Source organism: Falco peregrinus, chromosome 4 (genome assembly GCF_023634155.1).
Source record: "Falco peregrinus isolate bFalPer1 chromosome 4, bFalPer1.pri, whole genome shotgun sequence".
Taxonomy (NCBI): domain Eukaryota; kingdom Metazoa; phylum Chordata; class Aves; order Falconiformes; family Falconidae; genus Falco; species Falco peregrinus.
In genome coordinates this window covers 52855334-52878036 of record NC_073724.1, presented here as the reverse complement: position 1 = coordinate 52878036, position 22703 = coordinate 52855334, and the positions used below count along the sequence as shown (strand labels likewise).

At 45.2% G+C, this 22703-nt stretch overlaps 1 protein-coding gene across 2 annotated transcripts in view; it reads right to left on the bottom strand.

Annotated features, from left to right (window-relative positions):
- The window catches only part of NPAS2 (neuronal PAS domain protein 2), a 107868-nt gene extending 85558 nt beyond the window's left edge, over positions 1-22310 (bottom strand). For both annotated transcript variants that reach the window (XR_008746988.1, XM_055802737.1), the window contains exon 1: positions 20677-22310. Coding sequence is in view for 1 of the 2 variants with exons in the window: in XM_055802737.1 (XP_055658712.1) it covers positions 20677-20972 (296 nt within the window). In the remaining variant the exon portion in view is untranslated. The remainder of the gene's footprint in view (positions 1-20676) is intronic.
- Between the last annotated feature and the right edge of the window lie 393 nt (positions 22311-22703).

The following is a 22703-nucleotide window of genomic DNA, read 5'->3' as shown; positions in this document are numbered from 1 at the left end:
AACAGGAACTCTTAGGGCATGAGTAATTCAATTTTAAGAGAGTTATCAAAATCAATCAAGTACTTCTTGCTTGAGGCGTGCCAGCTGATAGTAAAGGACCAGGCTCAGGTGAACCCCCTTTTCCCTCTCTCTCTAGTTCCCCGGGATCTCTTGCCTTTTCACATGCACCCTTCCTCGCCTTCCTAAACAAGTCAAACTCCTCTTCTTTCCTCTTTCAGGTCTCAGTCCCTCCACCTAGGCCAGCGAGTCTTCTCTTCCCCTCTAAAAATGTATGAGGACAGCCATCTGAAGGAAAAGAAAGGTATCTTTGCCCTTTTGTAAGAAAACAACTTTGTTTAAACGATGACCCTATTTTATTATTCTTTCAGACATGTGGCCTGGCATTTAGCTTGCCCTCCGTTTGGATGGCCCTATCAGACACTGAGAGAAAAATAATGTATTAAATGCTCAGGAGCAGAATTGCAAAAGCACAAGATGGGGATAGAGGAGTAAGAGGAGTCTATGAAATCCCTCCGGTTCATTCTTAAAAAATTATCAGGCTGTCAGACTGAGTATGTCCCTTTGACTTCAGCATTTCTCAAGTTTTAAAAAGCTAACCAAAGAGCATTAACATTCTGCTGCTGTACTTTTATAGGATAAATTACAAATGAGAACAGTGAGTGCATCTCAGAAGTGATGGTCTTTCCTTTAGATGCTTGGTAATCTGTACAGCTAAGTGCTGCCTTTAGACTGATGAAAACCTATATACACTTGATTTACGGTCTATTTGGAGGTAAAAAAGTGCATTTAATACTTTCATTTCCTTGTTCTCTTTTAATCATTTTTTTGCATATCCAGGCTGCAGTCAGGGAAAAATGCAAGTTTTGCAGATATGTTTATCGACCTTTGCATTGTGATTTAGTAATATACATCATCTGGTACTTATTTGCCCATCTTAAAGACCCAGTAAGGGAAAATGTTGAGCACATGTTCTAAAGTAAGTATATGCATTAAACATGCTATTAAATTGTAGTACTTGTTTTTCTTCATTTTCTAGATTTTTCCATTTCCTGTCCTGGAGTTTTAATTCCTCTGGGGCATATAATAAAGTCCTTACCCAGACAAAACTACTTTCCTGTTTACCTTGTTTAGGTTGAAAACTGCATGAGGCAGTAATATCCTCAAGACAAGTACTTTCCTATCATTTAGGTCTGCAAAGTTAAGTTGTTTTTTGACAGAGTAACTATTGAAGAAAATATTAAGGTCACCAGTCCTTTTCAGGCAAGGATTTTCTTAAAAATCCAGGGAGGGCCCCCAATCATCAGTCACAGTGTTTATACAGGTCTTAGGCATGATAGCTCACATGCACTCAACTTTTTTACCTCTTATGTTTGAAAAATACAATGAAAGCAGTCTCAATCCTCTGTGGAGACCACCCATGTGGTGTCCATACTCTCATCAATTCTGTTCAGATAATTCAGCACTTTGGAAGTGAAATTCCCCTTTATTACTTTCCTTTTTAGTTTTGCACTTTTTCCTTCAAAATTTCTCTTGTGTTTGCCTTTCCTTCCATATTTTTGTCTTTATCTTTTAGGCTGTTAGGTAATGGGCTGTGGGCCTACCCCAGTGTCCAGAAAATAAGCTGGGGGAGCACTCAGCATTTTGCACATCACCATGTTGCGTGACATTTCACATTTTTTTGTAATTATAATTTCAATGGTCCTTTCAATACTGATGAAATTTATAACATACCAGGAGAGCTTTCTCAGATTAAGCTGTTTTCTTGTGTATTAAAGGGCTGTCATGGAACATTAACCATGAGGCATCACTTAAATGGATTGAGACTTTAACACAAGGTTGATGACCTATAGCTGGAATTCAGTACCCTTTCTCCCAGGAGAGCTACTTTATTGCTCTGCAAGTAGTTTCAGTTCATTCATTGAGACTACTTGTAAGATGCAGTCACTGTGATTAAGGAGGTCAGAATCTGTCCCTGTTGACAAAAGATTACTTTAACACTTAAGATTTCCTTTGTGCAGCTTTTGCTTTGACTAGTGAGCACTTCATCAGGTGAGTCATCCCCTTTCACTGGGACTAAAGCTTGCACAGCTTGATCCATCAAAATTTATGGGCATGCATGCGTATAGCCCATTAAGCTACACCACTGAAGTGAAGGACACAGCTTTGGAATAATGAGATATTCACTGTGAGCAAGTAATATTAAACTGGGGCTAGAAACACATTGTAAGCATGTTGGCAAAGGAGACAATTCGTTTGAAAAGGGATCTGAGCCAGGTAATGTTCTGTGCAGCCAGGCCTAATGTTCAAGCAACTCTTACTGGAGTGGAAATCAGAAGCCCGAAGCCGCCACCTCCACCTTGGGGTAGGATTCACAACCCAGAGGGAAAGATTTGTCATCTAAATGCAGAAGGGACTGGGGCTTTGTATTCCCATCTTACAGAAATGCCCTAAGCACAGCCCTTAGTAAGGCACTGAAGCAGCAGAGGAAGGTTGGGTTTCAAGCCACCCTTCCACCCTTCACCCTGCACTTCCTCGGAGATGTGTTTCACCTGCTTGATGAGCAAGAGGTTCAGGCTCTGTATCTTGAAAGCTCAAGGCCACAGTGGGTCAGCCAAGTGTCCCATGGCCACCAAACGGAGGAGGTCTTTCCTCCCTCCTGCTTTTCCTGCCCTGCTCATTCTTACTGCTGGTCCCTGCTTCTTATGTGAGCCGGTTAAGTTCTGTAGTTCAGCAAATAAATAGGCACCTTTTCCTTTTTTTCTTTTCTTTTCTGAGGCAGAGAGCTGAAGGGACTTCTGCAGAAGCTTGGTCGGACAGCAGAAGGCAACTGGCAGGAGTGCACAGCTTGGAGAGGGGGACAGGGGCCGGCATTTGCCAGACGAGGGGTGCAAATGCAACCAGCCCTCCACCATGTAAGTGCACTCGGTGGTAAAGTGGACTTAAATAAGCTGTAGCCTGTTGTGAATCCTCTTCTTTCACGCCTCAGTAGATCTGCCTGTGAATCCTCTCTGTTGCTCATAGTGACTCCCCTGCATGACCTTGCAAAGGGCCCAATTGGGTCAATTTGGGCCAATTTTGCCCTGAAAAATTAGAAATTAATTTGGGGAAGAAAATCACCATCTTTCCCAGGCAACAATGACAGCATTATTCCGAGTACTAACAATATCAGAATAACCATACAAAATCACATAATTAAATTGAAATTGTTTCATTTCAAATTAAAATTCATAACATCTTTCTGAAAGGTTGCAAAATCAAGTTAAACTAAATGCTTATCAGTTCTATTTTATTTCTTGCCAAGCCTTACTCTCGTCTCACACTATGAACCATAGTAATGCTGGAGTTTTTCGTTCAGACTTTGATCGTTGCATTACCATGACAACAATGTATTTACTGTAGCTATAATAGATGGACTTCAGATGCTAACTGGATCCCTTGAAAGTCCACAGGGGAGCTTTTGGTCTCCATATACCAGGATAAATGAAAGAATGACTCTCTCTTCCGAAGAGTTAACAGGTAACTTACATTTGCTTTCAATTTCTGCCTGCCCTTTTAGCAGAGTCCACTGCCTTCCACCAGTTTTAAATCTACTGACTATTTTAATTACATGGAAAAACAGGTCAAACTTTTATTTACCAGCTTGCTTTGCTTTTTGCTGACTGAAGCCTGTAATCAAGCAAGTTAATGCATCAATCTGACAGGATGTGACGTATGGACACCACAAAGGTTTTTATTCTTACTGTTTACATTATTCTACTTCTCAGACCTATTCAGCCTTCCACAGCAGAAAAGAAATGCATAAAGCTTTGTTCTTAAACAGCTCACAACTAAAGGGTGATATTTTGCACAAATATAGGCCATAAAAATACATGATAGAAACAAGACCTATGTCCTGAAGACATTGATGCATAGGAGAAAACAAGTCACTTCAACAATAATTTCAAACTTAAGCACAAGTTTTAATACCCTGTTGAATTACAGATATAATATGAAACAGCACATGCAACTCCAGCTCAGCAGGCAAGAAGCAACATCATTACAGCAAGATTCTTATAGTTTGTGTTTCCTTAGCTTAAGGAATATATGAATAGACAATAAAATTCATTTTGCACAAGGTTTTGTAGAGAATAAATTATAAATATACATAAAAAGTTTCATTAATGCCTGTCAATCTGCTTCTAAAAGATGTAATTAGAAGATCAGAAGCCTAATTAGAAAGTCTGTTTGATCTCAAGAGTTTGGTTACATACTGACAATCTTGAAATAATTAATATCAGAAAGAACTGCTGAAGCTTTATATAGTTCTGAACATGAACAACCGATATTTTCTAAGATATAAAACCAGTGAATAGTTCTTTAAAATCAAAATTATATCACCAAGATATTCATAAAAATTACTTTAGCTATTAGTAAGAAAAATTCTTTATTAGCCTATTTAAAGCAGAATTTTTAATGTAAAATCTCAAAAGGCTGATTTAACCATACCGAAACAGGTATAAGAGTGGCAGAAACACCTGAAAACAAATAAGAAAGTAGCATTTGGGTTCAGTATTTATTATTTCTCAATTATGTACATTTTGAAATACAATTTACAAATTCTGTGTCAAATTTAATCCTTTAAACTAGATTTTTAGCTGTATAACTTACTAGAAACAAAGTTTCCAGGGAAACACTCTGCAGGTAAACAAAGTTTATTTTTTTCCCCTTTGACCTGCTTCAAGCTTGCTGAACCACAAAGCCCCCCTTTTTAAAACAGACAAAGAGGCTAAAAAATGATGCATTGAGTCAAAGCAGCAGAAAGTGGTGAACAGAACAGGGCGCATTGGGAACCAGCATCTAATGGCCACAGTGCAGCCCGAAACCTCTGGGTCATACAAGCTTTATTTTGGTCACATTGAAGTTTAAAGGCGTCAGAATCTCATCCTAAACGCACTTGTCACTGCTTGCCTGGTGCAAAGTAGATCTGAACCCAATAGCTAGCCATTGGAAATGTTCTGGCTTGGAAAGCTCAGCCAGCCACCGTGTGCCATCTCCCCTGCCTGCTGCGGTGTGGGGCATACAAGGGAACCGACCATGACCCAGAAATGTCTTTGTGTTGTGCCCATCTCGTTCTTCCAAATTATCTTTTGATCCTGTTAGCAGCTAACACAATTGAACTAGGCAGTGATGTTAGTGGTGGCAGCCGTTAATTGTGTCTGCTCCCCACCTGCAGTAGGTACTCCGGCACTGCCCTTCATAATTCAGCTGTGTTGTGCATAAAACACCACTTCTTAGCCCTGCTTTTGTACATGGCCACTTGCAGTCAGTAGAGCTACAAATGAGCTTCATTTTTCCATTTTTCCTCTGACCTAAGGTTAAAAAACACAGTAATTTTAAGAGAAAATGGAGGAGCTCCTCTCAGGAAAGCTTTGCTCAGTAAACGCGCCTTCAGCTTTGCAGAACGATCAAGGAGAGAGTCTGGAGTTTTCAGGGTTTTATTAAGACTCATACATTTGGCTGCAGGAAATAGGAATTTTATTCAGGGCTAGCCTCATCGGACCTCAGCTCTTGCCTTTTCTAGGGAATGGTCCAGGGACAGCACCTGCCAGGAAGCCTCTCCCAGTTCTCCCACTTACAAGAGCCTTTCTTCGTTACACAGAACATTTCCGTCACCAAATCGCTTGGGTTGAAAGTTTGCAATCTGCTGTCTGCCTTGGAATTATAATTATTCCCACTTTCAGCCAAAACAGTTAAGAAGTAGAGATAGTATGTTCTTGAGAAAATTAGTCCTTGCTTTGCAGGTGTGTGGGCTCTTTGCAACAAGGATATCCCCATTTAAAAATCTGCCTGGATTTGCCAGCGTTTAATAAAACTGAAGTTGCTACCCTGTTACACGGAGATTAATGTTGCCATTTCAGTGGTTTGGGCCAGGTTAAGCTAGCGTTACTAGTACAAAAGTGGTGACATACTTCCCTTGTCCCCCTAACTTAGGCCAGGAGTTTTGCAGTGACTCAGTGAACTGATTGGCAACTGCCAGTGAATTAACCTGACTTAAAATGACCGGCAACAGCAAAACAAGAAAAATATTTGATCATAGTGTGATCATTAAATCATTAAGTACTGAATCGTAACGAATATGCAGGAAGTGAATAAATTAAAATTACACAGGCAGATTTAATTATACTATTTCCTAATTCTTGAGTGCTCAACTTTGCATCCGTAGCAGTTAGCATTTAATGCAGTTTCTGTGAGTGTGTGACTTTTCTAGGTCTTTCAAAGAATGGAAAACCTCATTACTTGGGATTGTTGTGACATTTCCAAAATATCGGCAGCCTTCCAGTCACTTCAGCTAAGAAGCTGTGGCAGCTGGAATGATCATGGGGTCCTGCTGTAGGTAAGCACAAGGGGGAGCAGTGAGAGGCAGGGGTGAGATGCTCTCCCCCTGGGCTTTGAGGCAGCAAAGGAGCAGCAAGTTTGCCAGCACTGGGCTCTCTTCCCAGGTGCCCACATGAGTGAGCAGCCCTTGCCTGTCCCCCTGACCTCCAGCCTGACAGCTCCTTCTGTACCTCAGACTCCTTACTCCAGCCTCATACTTTAGAACATGCATGTGCTCATCTTTACTTCTGGCTTTCTGAGTCCCAGGTACTTCCCAAGCAACTCTGAGCATTACCCCCTGCTTTCCAACCCCACTTTCAGGCTTTGCTCAGCTCAAAGACCTCCTTGGCTTCTCCTCCAACCTCTTTTTCCCCACTGAGCTGTACCCATGCCGCTACCCTGATCTCCCTCTCATAGGGCTTGTACTAGGGGCTCTTTCTCCATCCCTCCTCTCTCCTTTCTCCCCACCACCATGGACTGCAGCTCAGATTTCCTTGTCTCCCTTGCTCCTCATCCACTACCCATGTTCCTTGTCCTGCTGGTCATCATTTTCTACTGCATCCAACCTCCACGTTCCCTCTCCTGCTGGTTCATTTTTCTCCCCAGCTCGCTATCTCCTTGCCTGACCTGTACAACTTGCCTCAGCCAGCCTCAGTCTTGCCTCCATTTCTTCACTAGCCAGCTCCCCTCAGGACAAACCCCAGCCCCACTTCTCCTCTAGGACACCCTCATGTCCTGGAAAATGTTCAGTGGGCACTGTAAAGTGGCTTAAACCCATGCCAGCTCCAAAGGAAATCCCACTTTCCTCCTTTGACTTCCCCGCCAGTTTGTGCAGCTGCACAGTGAACCAGCTTAGGAAAACACAACAGCTGAAGATTAAACCATCCACACAAAAAAGTTAAATTTCAGCAAGATCAGCTTTGTGCTCTGGGCCACTGGTTCACGACAAGGGAAATGACAGAAATAAGTGTCCAGAACTGGGAGTAAGGCAGGATCATCCTTTGCAGTAGCAGCAGAGACTTACATGGATTAAAGCAGTCTTGCAACTATGGCTTTAGCAAAAATGGTTAAGATTTGATAAAGCAATGGAAAATCAGTCTTAAATGGAGGAATGCACTATGGGGGCAGTGTTGCTTGAGTTCATGCCAGAAATGTCTCACGACTCTCCAGTTAATGCTTTGTTCTTCAAGACAATTCTCTTGCGAGAGGTGTCATCACTCTGGCAGAGTGAGAGGAGTTTCACATCAAACAAACTTCTCTAAAAGAAACCTGTAGACTAGCTGGGAAACAAGATGAGGGAGAAACATCCAAAAAGTTACTAACTCCAGTTTAACATGCAGAAAAAAAGGCTGGCCTGAAGTGAGCCACTTCCTACCTTATAATCCCTGAAAAACATGCAACCTCCATCACAGCCAGTCTCTTGGTTAAAGCGCAAGAAGAAATGCAACAATTAAGGCTATTCATCAGATGAGGTTTTGGAACCCTATATCCATATTCTATTTAGGCGTAGTCTGTATTTCAAATTTGGGGTGGCGTTGTCAGTGAGAAATGTGGAAAAACTTTCAATGAAACCTATGTTGGAAATATCATTGTGCCAATTCTACCACACTCCCCCCAGACATCTGTTTGCTGGGATAGCTCATTCTGTTTGGGGAAACAGTTTAGTTTTGCTAGTAAAGTTACTGCATACAATATGTACCTGCTAGCAAAAGTTACCACTGTGCCCTTACATGTATTATTGTCAGCAAAGACCTTTAACAGCAGACAAGACCTGGCTTGCCAAAATGACCTTCCTGCAGAAGCATTTCTGAGCTCACTCTGCAGTGCCTTTCTCTTTTCTTTTCCGTGTTGCAAAACATTAATCTAGATTCATAACTCAGATCCCCCAAAGAAGCAAAAAAGGTTACATCAGTGCCTGAATCAATTTAAGTTTTGCAGGCAAAACTGTGAACCAACATTTTTCATGAATAATATAGCTAGAAAGAGCCAAAAGGTTTGGGTATGTGTTCAATGACGACAAATACTAAATAGCTTTCAGGAACCTTCTGTGGCTGATATGGTCTGAGTAATCCTCAGAGTACTTAGCATACAGCACTGCCTTTACATATAGATCACCCAAAGTATTCTGCAAAAGAACACCATCCCCTTTTTGGGTTGCTGGATGGGTAAATCTTAAAGCTGCCAAACATATGGTTGAGAACAACCAAACTAATTTTCATTATAAACCTTCTTCAGATCATCCAAGCCCTATGCAGAGTAATTCAAAATGAAGATAGATGGGAGAATGAACAGCCAGATGGAAGTAAAAAGTCTAGGCCCGCTCCTCTTCACGGGGCCAGACACCAATAAAAAGCTGCCTCCCAGAAGAACAAGGCCCCTTTGTAGCGTGCTGAGTTTCAGATAGTACGTCCCACTTCTCAGCTGCCGTGCTACTGCGATGACTGCTCCCTCTCCATCCAACCCATCCTCACTGCGCTATACGTGAGTCAGACCGGGAACCTACTCAGCCCTTAAATATGTGCTTAAGACTTTCCATATTCAGGAAAGAAACTCAGATGAAATTCTGAGCAAACATGTAATGAAAAGCATGTGCCTAAGTGTTTACCTGAATAAAGCTGCTTTGCTGAATCTGTGCTAAAATGTCAAGCACACGTCAGGCGAGCTCAGGATCTTCCACAGGGCTCTCACTCGCACAGCCTCTGCCATGAAAAATGCTGCGTCCCCAAGGGGGAAAAGTTTTTCCTGGAGAGCAGCCCAGAACGAAAGGAGCCATCAGATCAAAGATAAGTCTTACCTCCCCCACTACACCCCTCATTTCCCCAAACAGCAGATCAAGGCGGAGGAGGTCTAGAAAAAATTTAAAAAAACCCAAGATTTTTTTTTCCAACAGAGAAATGAGAGGTTCCCCCATCTCCCACTCGGTTTCTCCAAGGAAAGCATCTAGGAGCAGTCTGTTGCTTGCTTGGAAGCTTCTAGACTGCAAGATGGGAAGTCACGGAGTGCAGGAGTCAAGTTATTTATTGACATCTCCCGCCTCCAAGCTGCTTCACAGTTTGGCAGTGCACAGGAGGGTTTTCGGAATGACCACAGCAGGCTGACCTTTCCTCCTCCACGGACAGCATGGTCTCCAGCCCCCACAATTCAAGAAGCCACGGATACTTTTGTTCGTTGGCCGTTATTCATTAGATTTGGGAGACCGAGCTGTTTAAGCTGAAACTTCTGAGAGTGAAGAAAAAAATGTTGCACATTTTACATTATCTCCTGCAAATATGAAAGCTTGCTGCAGACTTCAGATACAATATTTATGAATTGGTCTTTCAGCCAAATCCACTTTTGCATAAGGATACACAGCTGCTGGTACCCAAAAGTATGATAGTTCCCAAATATATCTTTGCCATTTTAAAAATCGTTCTAGAGGCTTGAAAATAATATTTCTTTCATTGTAAGTGAAATCTCTAGTTCTGATGTTTCAAAGACAGTCTGAAATTAGCTGGGTTTTGTTTGTGTTTGTTTGTTTGTGCACAAGAATAATTGATTAAATCAGCACAAGCGTAACTGATTATACACTCTATGGAAAGTACTGAGGAATTCAGCTGCAAAACTAGCAGCATTGTGAAGAGCCATACCCAATTTTTATGCTTACATATCCTACATGGAATCCCCTCTTAATTATACAGTAGCAAATTTGAAATGTGTCATCACCTCCCACCACTGGATATCTAGATTTTGAATGAGCGTAACCTGCGTTTTTCAACACGTCTACAGAAATATTTTTAAGATGTCTCTTTAAAGTTTTTTTTCATGAAAAGGCAAAATTTGCATAGAAGAATATTTAAATACTCACGACTTACAAAGAATGTCAGCCCTCTTTCATTAACCAGCGCAATGACCCTCTAATAGTTTCACACTGAGAAAAAATACGCAGAGAAATATGCCAAGTCTAATGCTAGTTAGAACTTTGAAAATATATCTATTACAGATTGGGCAAATGAAATGTGAAATTCAAAGTTAAAAACTGAACTTATATCTTTCAGTCCTGTGAAAAATAATCTGGTTTTAATGGAAATCAAAAAGCTATCTTCATCAAATTTCTCATTCAGTCAGCAACAATAAATCTATTGTTCAGATGTGGTTTGAATTGTTCTTTGGAAGAGGAGAGTTTTGAGAAAATCAAACAGAAATTGCATTAAAGAAGAAGAAATGCCTTTTAAACTGGAATTACTCTCTATATATAGCCTGTAGCTTTTGATATATTATAGGTTTGCCAGAGTAACAGGCAATTGGACACCATGAAAAATTATTTGTAACCATTACAATAAGAGAAAATGTGTTTGCTTATTTAAGGGAGAAGAAGCAAGTTTAGCATTATGCCTTTTACTTTAAGAAGTATGTCTGCAGGGATCCAGGTGCTAAGAAACAGTAAGCTGATGACATTAGTTTGAAATGCTACACTATGCATTAAGAAGCCATATACCTACTATTTATTTCACAAGCCCAAATTAGGCCTTCTGCAAAAGAACTCGAATTTCAGTCAAAGTTGCAAGAAAATAACAAGACTTGGCACTTCCAAAATGCTTTCCATCTGAAAAATGCAAATAATTAAGAGGTAGCAGGGGGGAACTGATCCATTTGCATATCACCAGTGGAGCCAGGACATTCAGGGAAAGCTCCAACACCACCGGGTGTCACACAGCTAGAAACAAGCTACCTGCAATGACAAGGTACTGCCCAATGCATCCTAACCAGCAAGATGGATCAATGCCCAGAAAAGCCTTTGCTGTGGCTCCTCTTCCTGCCAATGGTATATTTAGTACCCCAGAGCCCCCCGCTTCATGCCCCCCTCAGATACCTGGCTACGAATGGCACCCAGAGTTGACCATGGACTACAGTACTCTGTAAAGCTGCCCTAGTTTATGGATCAGAGAAGTGATGCACAAGAAGCATCATATATGTGGTTTAAGCTCGTAACATTTCATAGAAGAATTATGAATAAAACCCATTTCTTTGGAGATTTCCAGTTTTGTCGTTCTCAATAAAACCCCTTTTAAACAGACTTCAAAATCCTTTTTTTTTTCTGACTGCAATACTACGCCAAATATTTATTTTATCAGTCCAAAACTCAATTTACTGCTGAAACCCTGCATAAATACTGCAGAGGAACTTCTAAGGTCCTACCCAGAAGAGGAGGAAAGATTACAGAGATAAATATTGTGCAAATAAATCTCTGTCTATATCACCAATCTTATAAACTGCTGCTTTGCCCTAAGGCAAGTACCTGAATACAGGCACCTGTACATAGAAGGGGTCTAAACAAGCTAAATTGAATTCCTGGAAACATGCATGATGTATATCAACTTTTTACAGTGCTGTATTCAGTGACAGTTAGGGTAACAGAAGGATAACTGAAAGAGAGAGCGAGACAGTGAGAGCAGAGAAGAAAGGAGGAGAAGGGAAGGTGGGAAGTCAAAGGTCCTAAGGCTTCACTGAAATAAAAATAAAAAAGATCCTAATAAGGAAGCTAAAGATTCAAAAATACAACTATAAAAAAAGGACAAGGAACAGTTAAAATACAAGGTGAGATAAAAAATAAAATAAAATTTTAAACAAACAAAGCTCAAAAATAACCTCAAACCCCAAAAGTGACAGAGAAAGTTTAGACCTTTCAGAAGCTCAAGTCAGTAATTCCTTGCTAGCCAAACTCTCCTTGATTGCAGTGGGAGTTTTGCCTTAATGAGGAAAGCAGTATAGGCACCAAACGCAGTTGTATTTCTTATACTTGAATAATGGCAAGATATAGCAAGAAATTCTGTTGTTGAAAAAGATGATACATTTTTGAAGAAATACAGATATTAGGGGTCAGGCAGTATAAATGTAATTGCTACAACCAACTGAGTTACATCAGCTGACTACAAGGTCCTTTGTACTGGAAAGAAAGGAAAAAGATGAAAAAACTGACTCGTGCCACCTTGCAAACAATCAAATTAAAGGTCCAGAATTATTCCAGCAAAGTTTCCATTGACTTCAGTGACAGACTAGAAAGCAAGCAAGATTCTTCAGTCCTCCTTATAAAAAATATAAATATGAAAGTGAACATGAGTGACCTATTTACTTTTTATCAGTATGGCTCTTGCTGAAATTGTTGGAAATGCATCCATCTGGTTCACAGAACTATTGTTTGATTAGGCTGTTTGTGTGAATGTATCTTTCCCAAATATTGTATTAATATATTGAAAAGGAAGCAGAAGATAAGTAGATTGGAGAATAAAATACTCTTCTCAGCTTGGTAACCAAAGATAAAGCAAATTAAAAAAAAATTGATGCTCATCTGATGAACAGGATGAAGATTCTGCCTAAGTAAGTAGTGGTCTTAATGGTCCATGTAGAAATCATATAGCTGTTTCCCCCTTTATAAATCATAAATTAAAGGAACTCTCACTGGAAGTGTAACTGGAATGTGGGTATGTCTAATGCACAGCCTCCAATTTAAAACCTTTTACTGTTTTAGATGTCAAAACCAGGAACAGACAAAATACCACAAGTAAAATCTGTAGAATTGCCAACAAAAACACCAAGGCAGATATTTTTGCATGAGAATTAGGAACAGAAGAAAAATACCCCCTCTCCAGCTGATCACGTTGCACGCAGTAATAATAATTTATTAATGACAAGATTTTGCAAGCATGTCATTCTTAGCTATAGAATGGGAAATATCACGCCAATTCCCCATGACGTATTAATGAGAGGCGTCCCACCCAAACCAATAGGTCTAGGACATGCTCAGAGTTGGATCCGTTCAGCTGCCAACTCAATCAGATAACCAGTAATTCTCAGGTTTTGCACGGTTACATCCACCTGTGGATTTAGAGATTACAAGTGGGAGCTGCCTTATTAACATTGCTCTCCAGCTTAAAAATTTGACACACCTAACAGTGAATCGAGTAAAAACCAGTCTGGTCTGCTCACCAGTGACAAAATGATAATAAATAATCAAACTCAATTTTTATTGTTTGCAGGGATAAAATTATGCTTAAAGAAATTCATTGCCATCTGTAAGACTGTTAAAGATGATTATGATTTTCTCTTGCTGGTTTTCTTCCCAATGATTGAACAGTATTGTCTATTTTTAAAGGGGGAAAAAAATAATAAAGCTGCTTGAATAATAAATTGTTTATCCCAAGATAGAACAAACCATAGTGATGAACTTTAAGAATGGTTACTAGATTAGAACTGAGAATGCCAAACAAGTATTTTCCTGTTCAAGGTTTTGTTTTTAACGTATTCTTATTTTTAACTGGATTGAGTGCTGATTACAAACAATTCCAAGCCACCCGGACATGAGACTGCTCAATTGACTGAAGAGTTTGATAACTTCTCTAAAAAGTGAGGTCTTGTGCATGAAACTAAATGACTATCACTGTGTGGAGATAACTTGGTGGGAGGGGAGGGTAGAGGTTAATAGCGCTTGTTAAATAATGTTAAATGAGATCAAACAAGACGTGCAGGATTCAGGAGGGCTCCTGGAGCTCCAGTTGTTTCCTTCAGGCTGCTTATGCAACCTCGCTCGCGCGGGCAGCGTCAGGGCCTGCCATTTTATTACATAAGGTAGCCTGAAAATATACAGATAGGCAGTCGTGGGCTCCATTAAGTGCTGCATTGGAATTTCTGTATCAGTTAGCATCCAGGAATTTTAAGAAATGACCAGAAGGACTTAGACATCGCTGAGTTTGGGACTGTTGCTGTTGTTTTAATAGCAATAGTTCTTACCTAAAAGCGAGTAAATAGCGTCAGTGTGAGCTGCATTTGAGGACATTGTGCTCTGACCGTTGCTTAAGTGAACAGCAGCAATACACAGTCTTTGGTTTAGCACAGCCGTGGTAAAGCGCAAGCCAGGGCTTTAACATCTGCCTTTCAGATGATTAAGCAAATTGTCTGCTTTAGCAAACAGCAGTCAACGCAACATTATTGTTTTAACCACTGCTTAAGTGCAGTGGCTAGCTGTAGAAAATTAATTTCCAATACATCCTCACATTCTCAGTTCAGAATGTTAAAGCTTGGTCTTTTGTACAGACAGACAAAGCTGTAACTACAGTGACACCAGGTCAGGGAAGATGCCCACCTTGCCCCAGATGCTCTCCTTGACACCAGGCAGCAGCAAAGGCTCAGGAAGCCTGCCTGAGCAGGGCAGGCATGTAGCAATATTGCAGTCTCCCAGCAGAGACTTCTTCAGCCAGGCATTGTATCTTGGTATTCAATGCTTCTTGGTGGGATTGCTTCCGTGAACGTAATTGCTTTCTGAACCTACTTGAACCCAGGAAGATAAGGCTGTCTATCCTCGCCATGCCTGCACAGCTCAATAATAGGACACCAGGGAGTGAGCTTAAGCACTGTACCCTGCTTTTTGCAGCACTGCTGAAGTTCTAGCTCATATCCTGGCTGTGCTTTGGAGCACTTCAACTACGTTCTTCCAACTAGCTCTTTTCCACAGCAGGTGTGCTATAACGTGGCCAGCTGTGAGCAGTTAAGGTGCAGGCCACCAGGAACCCCTTGACCTTAGGAGCCTAGGGGGGCCAGGTGCTGGCCCACTTCATTTTGCAGAGCAAATGCTGGGGGATCAGCTGGCTCAGTACCCCCTCTCAGCCATGGCCAGCCACGGTCCTGAGGGGTGAGCACAAGAACAAGGCAAAACAGCGGTGATATTTCCTCAGGATACTCACCAAGCTTCCAAGAATTTGCAGCTCAAAACTTCCTAAGCCAGAAGCAGTGGTTTTGTGTTTAATAGCCCTTGATGGATTTCTCTTCCATGAACTCATCCAGTCACCTCATTAGCTGATGTAACCTCTCAGCATCCACATCCTGTGGTCAGGAGCTCGGCAGCCTGACCATACCATGTGAAGAGCCACCTTCTTTTGTTTCCATTCCCGCAGCTGCTTGCTTCACCCAACGCCCTTTGCTGCTGTCAATATGAAGTCATTCCCAGTTTGCCTTCTCCGTGCTTTCCTTAATTTTACAGATTCCTGTTGCATCACTTTATCAGCCTTGTCACTTCTCGGACAGGAGCTGCTCTGTTCCTCTGATCACCTTTGCTGCCTCCCTCTGAATATCCTCCCACGCCATTAAACACCTTGGAGGTGAGGGGACCAACAACACACAACACTGAAGATGTGGGCACACCATAGCTTATACAGTGAAATAATGGGATTCTTTTTTTATTGTTTTCCATGTTTTTTAAAATAAACCCTAATGTTTTATTTGCTCCCCCCCTTTTTTTTTTAGAAAAACTCACGTCTGCACATTGCACTGATTTTTTTCTGAGTTGCCCATGGAAGCTTTTATCTAAGCTTCTGCATCCTCAGTGACCTGTAGCAATGAATTTCTATGATTATACATCTACTTTCTTCTATGAATTTTCAACCTAACATGCATATTACATTAATCCGACATGAAGATACTCAAAGAGAAAGGGTCGTTGAAATGTCCCAGAAGATGATGCTCTGTCATGCTAGCACTTCTTGCATGTCTTGAAATGATAGGGTTCATATATGAACTTCCAAATTTTGATTCTGATGTCAAACGCACATACACATCCTTTTGATTTTTTTCCCATATCATCATTTCGCTTGGCTAGAAATCTTCTATTTTATGCATAGATCCCTAAGAACACTGGTGAAACAGCTGAAAAACACCTGTCACAATAAGGCCAGCAAAAGACCAGCTGTTTTAAACAGATTTGAGCCCAAGCAGGAGAAGATGAGAAAACCTCCCTGTTCCCACCATTTACATGGTCATTTTTGGAGTATCTTGGAGCTCTGGGCATGCTACCTGCTACACAAGCATAGGAGAATGAGATTGCATTGCCTCAGAGAGCTTGCAGGCAAAAGAGAGGACAAGGAACAGCAAGCAGGTAATGAGAGAGTACCAGGTAAAGCATATGGCAATACTATTTTCTAGTGACAAAAGTCCAAGCTCACTAGTGACCTAACTTGTGTGAGGTTGGTTTTTTTCCTGAAGCCACAGGTGAATTTTCAGACTGAAGCCAGATTAAAACTAGTGTTGGGGGTGCATAAGATTTTTCCTCCCAGACGTGGCAGGCAGCATGCAAGAAACACTGATCTTTGCTATGGTCTTTGGATAAAGGAAAAGAAACGTCTTCACCAAAGTGTAATTACACACAACATTTTGGTTGGACTGAGTTGTGCTTCATGGTTTGCCTTCAGGGGGAAGAGACATAGGAAAAGAAGCATAAAAAACAGTACTTACTCCTCTATCCCCAAAATGTACATCGAATTTATTAGTACAAGGCCAAGAAAGCCGTACCCCAAAACCCCTGAATCTAATCTGCCAGCATCCCTGAGCCACCGCAAGACAAATGCAAGGAGCAGAGAGTGAACCACGTCTGCAGTTTCTCAGCTGCTTACTCAGAGCATGAGCCTACAGAACCACATCCCTTCTCACCCCCTTGCCTTTTCTGCCCTGCAGCTCTTGTATTTCTGAATTCAGCTGGCGATATACTTGGTATACATATCCTCTGTGGCCCATAGCAGGGTCAAAACAAAGAGTAATGGCTTTAAACCTTCCCTAAAATATGTGAAATGCCAAAAGCACCGCTACATAAACAAATCCACCACCATCTATGCATTCTGTTTAAATACTATTACATGGTGTTTTCTCTTCAAACTTCTGTAACCAGTCTCATACAGTCAGTCTACCAGTCAATGCTGATTTCTGACTGAATTAAATTAGCTAAAATACAAATATTTGCATGGCCTCAGCCTAGTTTTTCAAGAACAAGTTTTAATAAGATCAAGGATCAGCAGAAAGCCAAGCCAAATCTAAGAAAATTACTTTTTTATACAGATAATGATCCCTCTACAAAATCGGCAACTCATGTGCACCTGCCCTAAGATCCTGAAAGAAAAACTATAAACACAAATGGAAGTCACTTAAATTCAGCTTAAAAAGAAAGAAAAGCAACTAAATACACATAAAATATAGATTTGACTGTCATTTTCAACAGTATATTTGCCAATCATCAATTGTACAGTGATGTAAGTAACTCAAAACTTATGGCCGAACACAGGTAATGATTATTTAAATCATGATGCTTGCTGCACAAAACATCCTATCCTTAAAGAATACCAGAGCTACAAATCGAAACCATTGGTCGTTGATCTTAATTTTCCTACCTTAAATGAATGTATTAATGACACAGCATCAGTTACATGATTACATACCATTTTTTTCCCATGAGGCTTCATTATTTTGATGTATTGTTAATATACTGAGCTATAAATTCTTCCTCCAGTTTAAAAATTTAAAATTTTTAGGGAAATTAGGGAAAACCCACCCTAGCCTACCAAATCAGTCACCAACTGGGTTGAGTCCTTTAGGCCCACAGTGTAAAAATCTAGCGTGAGACTTAAGTGGGGCATACAAAGTCAATGTCCTGCCCATGGCAAACCTGGTGCTAGAAGAAAGTGGGCAGACACCACGGTGGAGGTTTGAGACTGGCCCTGGTGCCAGGTCTTGCTCCCTGGGGTGCTGCCTGATGGTGGGGTACAGGATAAGGAGAGCAAACACATGGGCTTAGCGCAACTCCAGAGCCTGGGCTCCAACATGGCAATAGCTCCTCTCTAAGCCCAAGGTCCATGACTGGAGCAACAATAGTTGCTCCTCATGACAAGGAGACAGCAACAATTTCTGTGAGGGAACCAGGGGAGGGATGAAGAAGGGGAGGCAGGGACTGAAGAACACAGTAGGTGTTGCTGAGGAGGAAGATGAAAAAGCAGTAGTGCCATAACCTAATCACTGAAAGACTGGAAACCACTGCTTTTCCAGGCTCAGATCTCCTGTCCCTGTCCACCACAAGTCTCTCATCACCTTCTTCTGGCCACCATGCCTTCTCTTGGTCTGGGGTTTCCACCTCTACCTACAGTTGTTCCCAAGCTTTGTCATCTGCGACACCACCAAGTTCTTTGACTTAATTTGAGGTCCCTGCTCTTCACTTTCCCCATGCCTCCATCACCAATACTTCTTCTCCATTCCAGTCCCACCATTCCTTGTTACCATGCATGCAAATTAAGCAGTCTCCTCCTTCTCCACCCTGTCTCTGCAGCAGCAGGCACACCCTGCCACTGGACATAGCTGAGACTGTCGTCAATGCTCCCTCCTTATGGTGCCCACTGTAGCAGTAACATCTGGGAAGAATAACTGCAGGTGAAAGTCCACTCAGCCCTTCAGCCACCAGCTGGAGTGCTCTCATTCTTCCAAGAACGATGAGCAGTTGTTCAGCTCCTAACAGCGCTAGAGTGTTCAGCATTGCTCTGTGCTGAGAGCATCTTCAGCGACTGAGTGCAGTGGCCAAGCCCTCAACATCCCTCCACCGAGAGTGCACAACCTAAGCATTGTGACAAAATGATAACCGAGACCAAATTCTGGAAGCTTTTCATAGGCTCAACATAAGGCACACCCCCATCACAAGATTGATCCCAAGCCAGGTATCTTTTTCCTGCTCCAAAACACGAAGCCACAAGAATTCAACAGTCTCAACGAAAGTGTTTCTCAACCCAGCCAAAAATGCAGACTCACAGAAAAAGAAAAATCAAGATCTCCTAATGCAGGATGATGTATACCTAAACCATCTTTCTCAGATATGGGGCCAAAGAATACATTTCCCTCTAACCACATTCTCAGAAATAGCTGAACCATTTCATCCGAAACTTCCCAAAGAAAGTCTGTCTTCAGCAAACGCTCAACCTGGAAAATAACAGCTCAGGTTTAAGCTCAGCAAATGCATAAGCACCTGAAAAAAGAGCATTGTACCGGAAAGCACTAGATAATTTTAACTGTAGACAACATTGCTGCCTATGACAAAGTAACAAGTCCTTCAAGCGCTCCCAGGTGCTCTGGGCTAGAAAATTGGGCAATAATCTCAGTTCTGCAAAACACAGTCTGTGGGTTCAATCCCGCACACATGCAGGGCATCACCTTTATTCAGGAGGGAAAGCAATTTTAGGCAAGCCTGCTGTCTCCAGGCTTCAGAAGCAAAGCACCGAAGTGCTGCCAGCTTGGGGAATCACCCCGGTGTCAGATACCTGGTTCTGGAAAACTTTCATTTTCACACGTTTAGTGAGCCAGTGCACAGCTTGGCAATTACAAGTACTCCTGTTTCCAGGCCATCCCTGCAGACCAACTCCCCGTGTCCGTACTTATCTACAGAAATGCATGCAGGATTGGGCCCTCCACCAGCTGACAGCTCTGGGAATCAGATGCGGATCAGCGGATGAGCTGGCTAGGTCTGGAAACTGTGAACACTAATTATTTAGTATCATCAACCAAACCAAGCCCACGGTGGGAAACAAATTCACATTTCACACTGGGGTAAGAGAGAGAGAATTTTCTACTTGAGGAGGTGGCCACTTGTTGAGCTGAACGCTCAGGTTAGCCGTGCCCGTCGGAGACAGCCCTACAGCCCTCCTGGAGATGTAGCACCGTGAAAAGATGCAAGTTCCTCTGCTGGCTGTAATGCTCATAACCGCTAATTATTTCTGAGTCACTTGAGTGAAAGTAAACTGCCATCCTGTAGACAGTTAAGGAGTACAGAGGAAAGTTTCTGGGTGAGCGTGCTTGTTAATTGACGAGCCAGGCTAGTGGCCGCAGAGGAAACCATCGCTGCACAACTCTGCGCAAGAACCCCGTGTTGCCACTCACCCGTGGATTTAACGTGTCCCTCCGTTCTGCGCCCTGCAGGGAAACACGCGGGAGCCCGGCGCAGGGCTGCTGCGGCAGCGGGGCTCTCCCGGCACACGACACAGCCTCTGCTCCCACCGGCAGCCTTTGCCCATTCCAACAAAAAAACCACTGGTTTTACTGGAAGTTTTCCTTGACCAAGCGCTGCCCGGTCATGTCGCAGACCCTGTGTTCCAGCCTCACCTAAATGAAGCCCCAGTGCCAGGAGACTGCCAACCGCACCGAAATGAGATGGGCAGGGGGAGAGGTTGGGGGGCAACTTATTTTTCCGAAGGGAGGGGCCAGCCCGGCCGGCCCCCGCCAGCCCGGCTCGGGACGGACACGCCGCACACGCACGGCGCGTTCCCCACGGAAACTTTCCCGTGGCATCGGCGATGCCACCGCGCTCCGCCCGGCACGTCCCCATCCCCGCGGTGCGTGGGACGGAGGGGACCTGACCCCGATGGCCGCCGCGGGGGGTCACGCGTGGGCGGGCGTCCCGCCTGGGTGCCGCGGCGGGCGCCCCCCCGTGCGGGTGTCGCGGATGGGCGCCCCGCGGGGCGGGGGAAGGGCCAGGGCCGCAGGGCCGCGCGTTACCTGGGGTGCCGGTGCTGCGGGAGCGCGGCGGGGAAGCCCCAGCCGCCGCCGCCGCCGCCGCTGCTGCTGTCCGCGGTGGCCACCTGGGCGCGGGAGCCGCCGGCGGTGCCGGTGCCGCCGGGCTGGATGCCGCCGCTTTTCCGGTGCCTGCCGGTGCCGCTGCGGCAGCGGCCGCCGCTGCTCCAGCCGCGCAGGAGGCCGGCCTCGGGAGCCGGCAAACTCTTCCTCGCCGACGAGGAGCCGGGGACGCTGCCCGCCTCCTGCCTGCCGCCGGTGCCGGTGCCGCCGTGTCTCATGGTGCGCGGGGCCGCCGCATGCCGCGCTGCCGCCGCCCCGGGCGCCGCGGGACCCACGCGCGCCGGGGCCAGGGGCTCCGCCGGCAGCGGGAGGCCGCCGGGAGCCCGGGCTGCTGCGGGGGGGGGAGGAGGCCGGGGGCCGGGGGGGCTGCTGGCTGGGGCTCCCGCTGGGGCATTAAGTTGGACGCGCGGCCGGGAGAGGCAGGGCGGGCGCGGGGGCTGCGGGGCCGATAGTTCTCCGCGAAGTTGAAGCCCGGCGGGTGAGGCGGGGGCATCCTCTCCGCCGGCCCTTCATCGCCGCCCGCCGCCGCCTCCCCTCGCCTGCCCCGCCGCCGGGCCGCCGCCCCGCGCTCTCAGCCGGCGGCGCTGGGGGGGCGCGCCCCGCACCCCGCGCCCATGGGCGGCCGCGGCCCCGCGGCTGTCGGCGGCCCCGGTCTCCCGCGCCGCCTTCCCCTGCCGCTCGCTCGCCTTCCCCGGCAGGGAGCGGCGGGCTGGGGGGGGGGGGGGGGCGGGTGTAGGTGAGCCCAAACCCGGGGTCGGTGCGCAAAATGGGTCAGGGACGGGGAAAGGGAACCCGGCGCTCGCCGCCCCCCTCCCCGCGGTGGGCTCCGGGAGGGCCGGGCTGGGGCGGTGGGTAGCGAGAGGGCTGCGGAGGAGCTCTCCCGCCCCGGCTCCCTGTGCACAAGTGCAGGGAATGTTCCACTGACCTACATATTTTTCCAAACATACGTGACCTTTTTTTTCCTCTCTCTCTCTCTCGTTCTGTGGGAGGAGACAGGCGAGGATCCAAGAAAAGGAGAAGCTGGAAAGAGAACGAAAGGGGAAGCAGGGAAAAAAAAAAAAAAAAAAAGCCAACAAAATCCTCAACCAAAAAGGCAGCCCCGCTTCAAGGATGGTTTCACAACGCCTCGAGCAAACCCCGGCGTGCCCGCGCGTACATATGTCTATAGCGACATCCCCGCGCTGCGCCGGCGGCCGCCCCTATGGCCTGACCCCGGGAGCCCCGGCCACACCAGCCAGCCGCCGTGCCACCGACCCCGCCGTGCCACCGACCCCGCCGTGCCACCGACCCCGCCGCGCCGGGCTGCGCCCAGGGCCCCGGCCGCCGGCTCCCGGCTCGGCCCCGGGTCGCTCGGCCGGTGGGCTGCGGACGCCCCCTGGCCGGTCCCCGGCCCGCGGGGTGACCCTGCGCCCTGGCCGTGCCCGCTCCCCCGGCAGCGGCGGTGGCCGCGGGTTCCCAGCCGGAGCGGGGCACCGCACCGCACCGCCCCGGGGCAGGTTCCCGGCGTCCCCGGGCAGGGGCAGGAGCTCCCGATTCGGTTATGCAACGCCGCACCGGCAATTAGAGCAAAACCTTGACAGAGAGCTCTTTTTTTTTTTTCCCTTGTTGCAAAGTAGGTCATTCTTTTTATTCCCCACTTTGCTTTTTTTTTTTTTTTTTTTTTTTTTTTTTTTCCTAATACTCCTCCTGATAAGTGGCCAGCGAGAGATAAGGCAGCGTGCTGGAGCCGGGGAGGAGCCGCTGATTCGGAGCCTCGCCGGGCATTCCTGCGACTTGAGACGGCGGCAGGAGCGGGGTTTGGGGTTGCCCCTTCTCTCACAGGGGGTGCAGAAACAGCCGGGGAGCGCGGGCTCCGGTGGCCGCAGCCCTGGCATCCCCCAGCCTCCCTCGGCTATTGCCCTGCCGGCTGTCGCCCCCCATCCGCCGACGCCCCCCGCCTCTGCACCCGC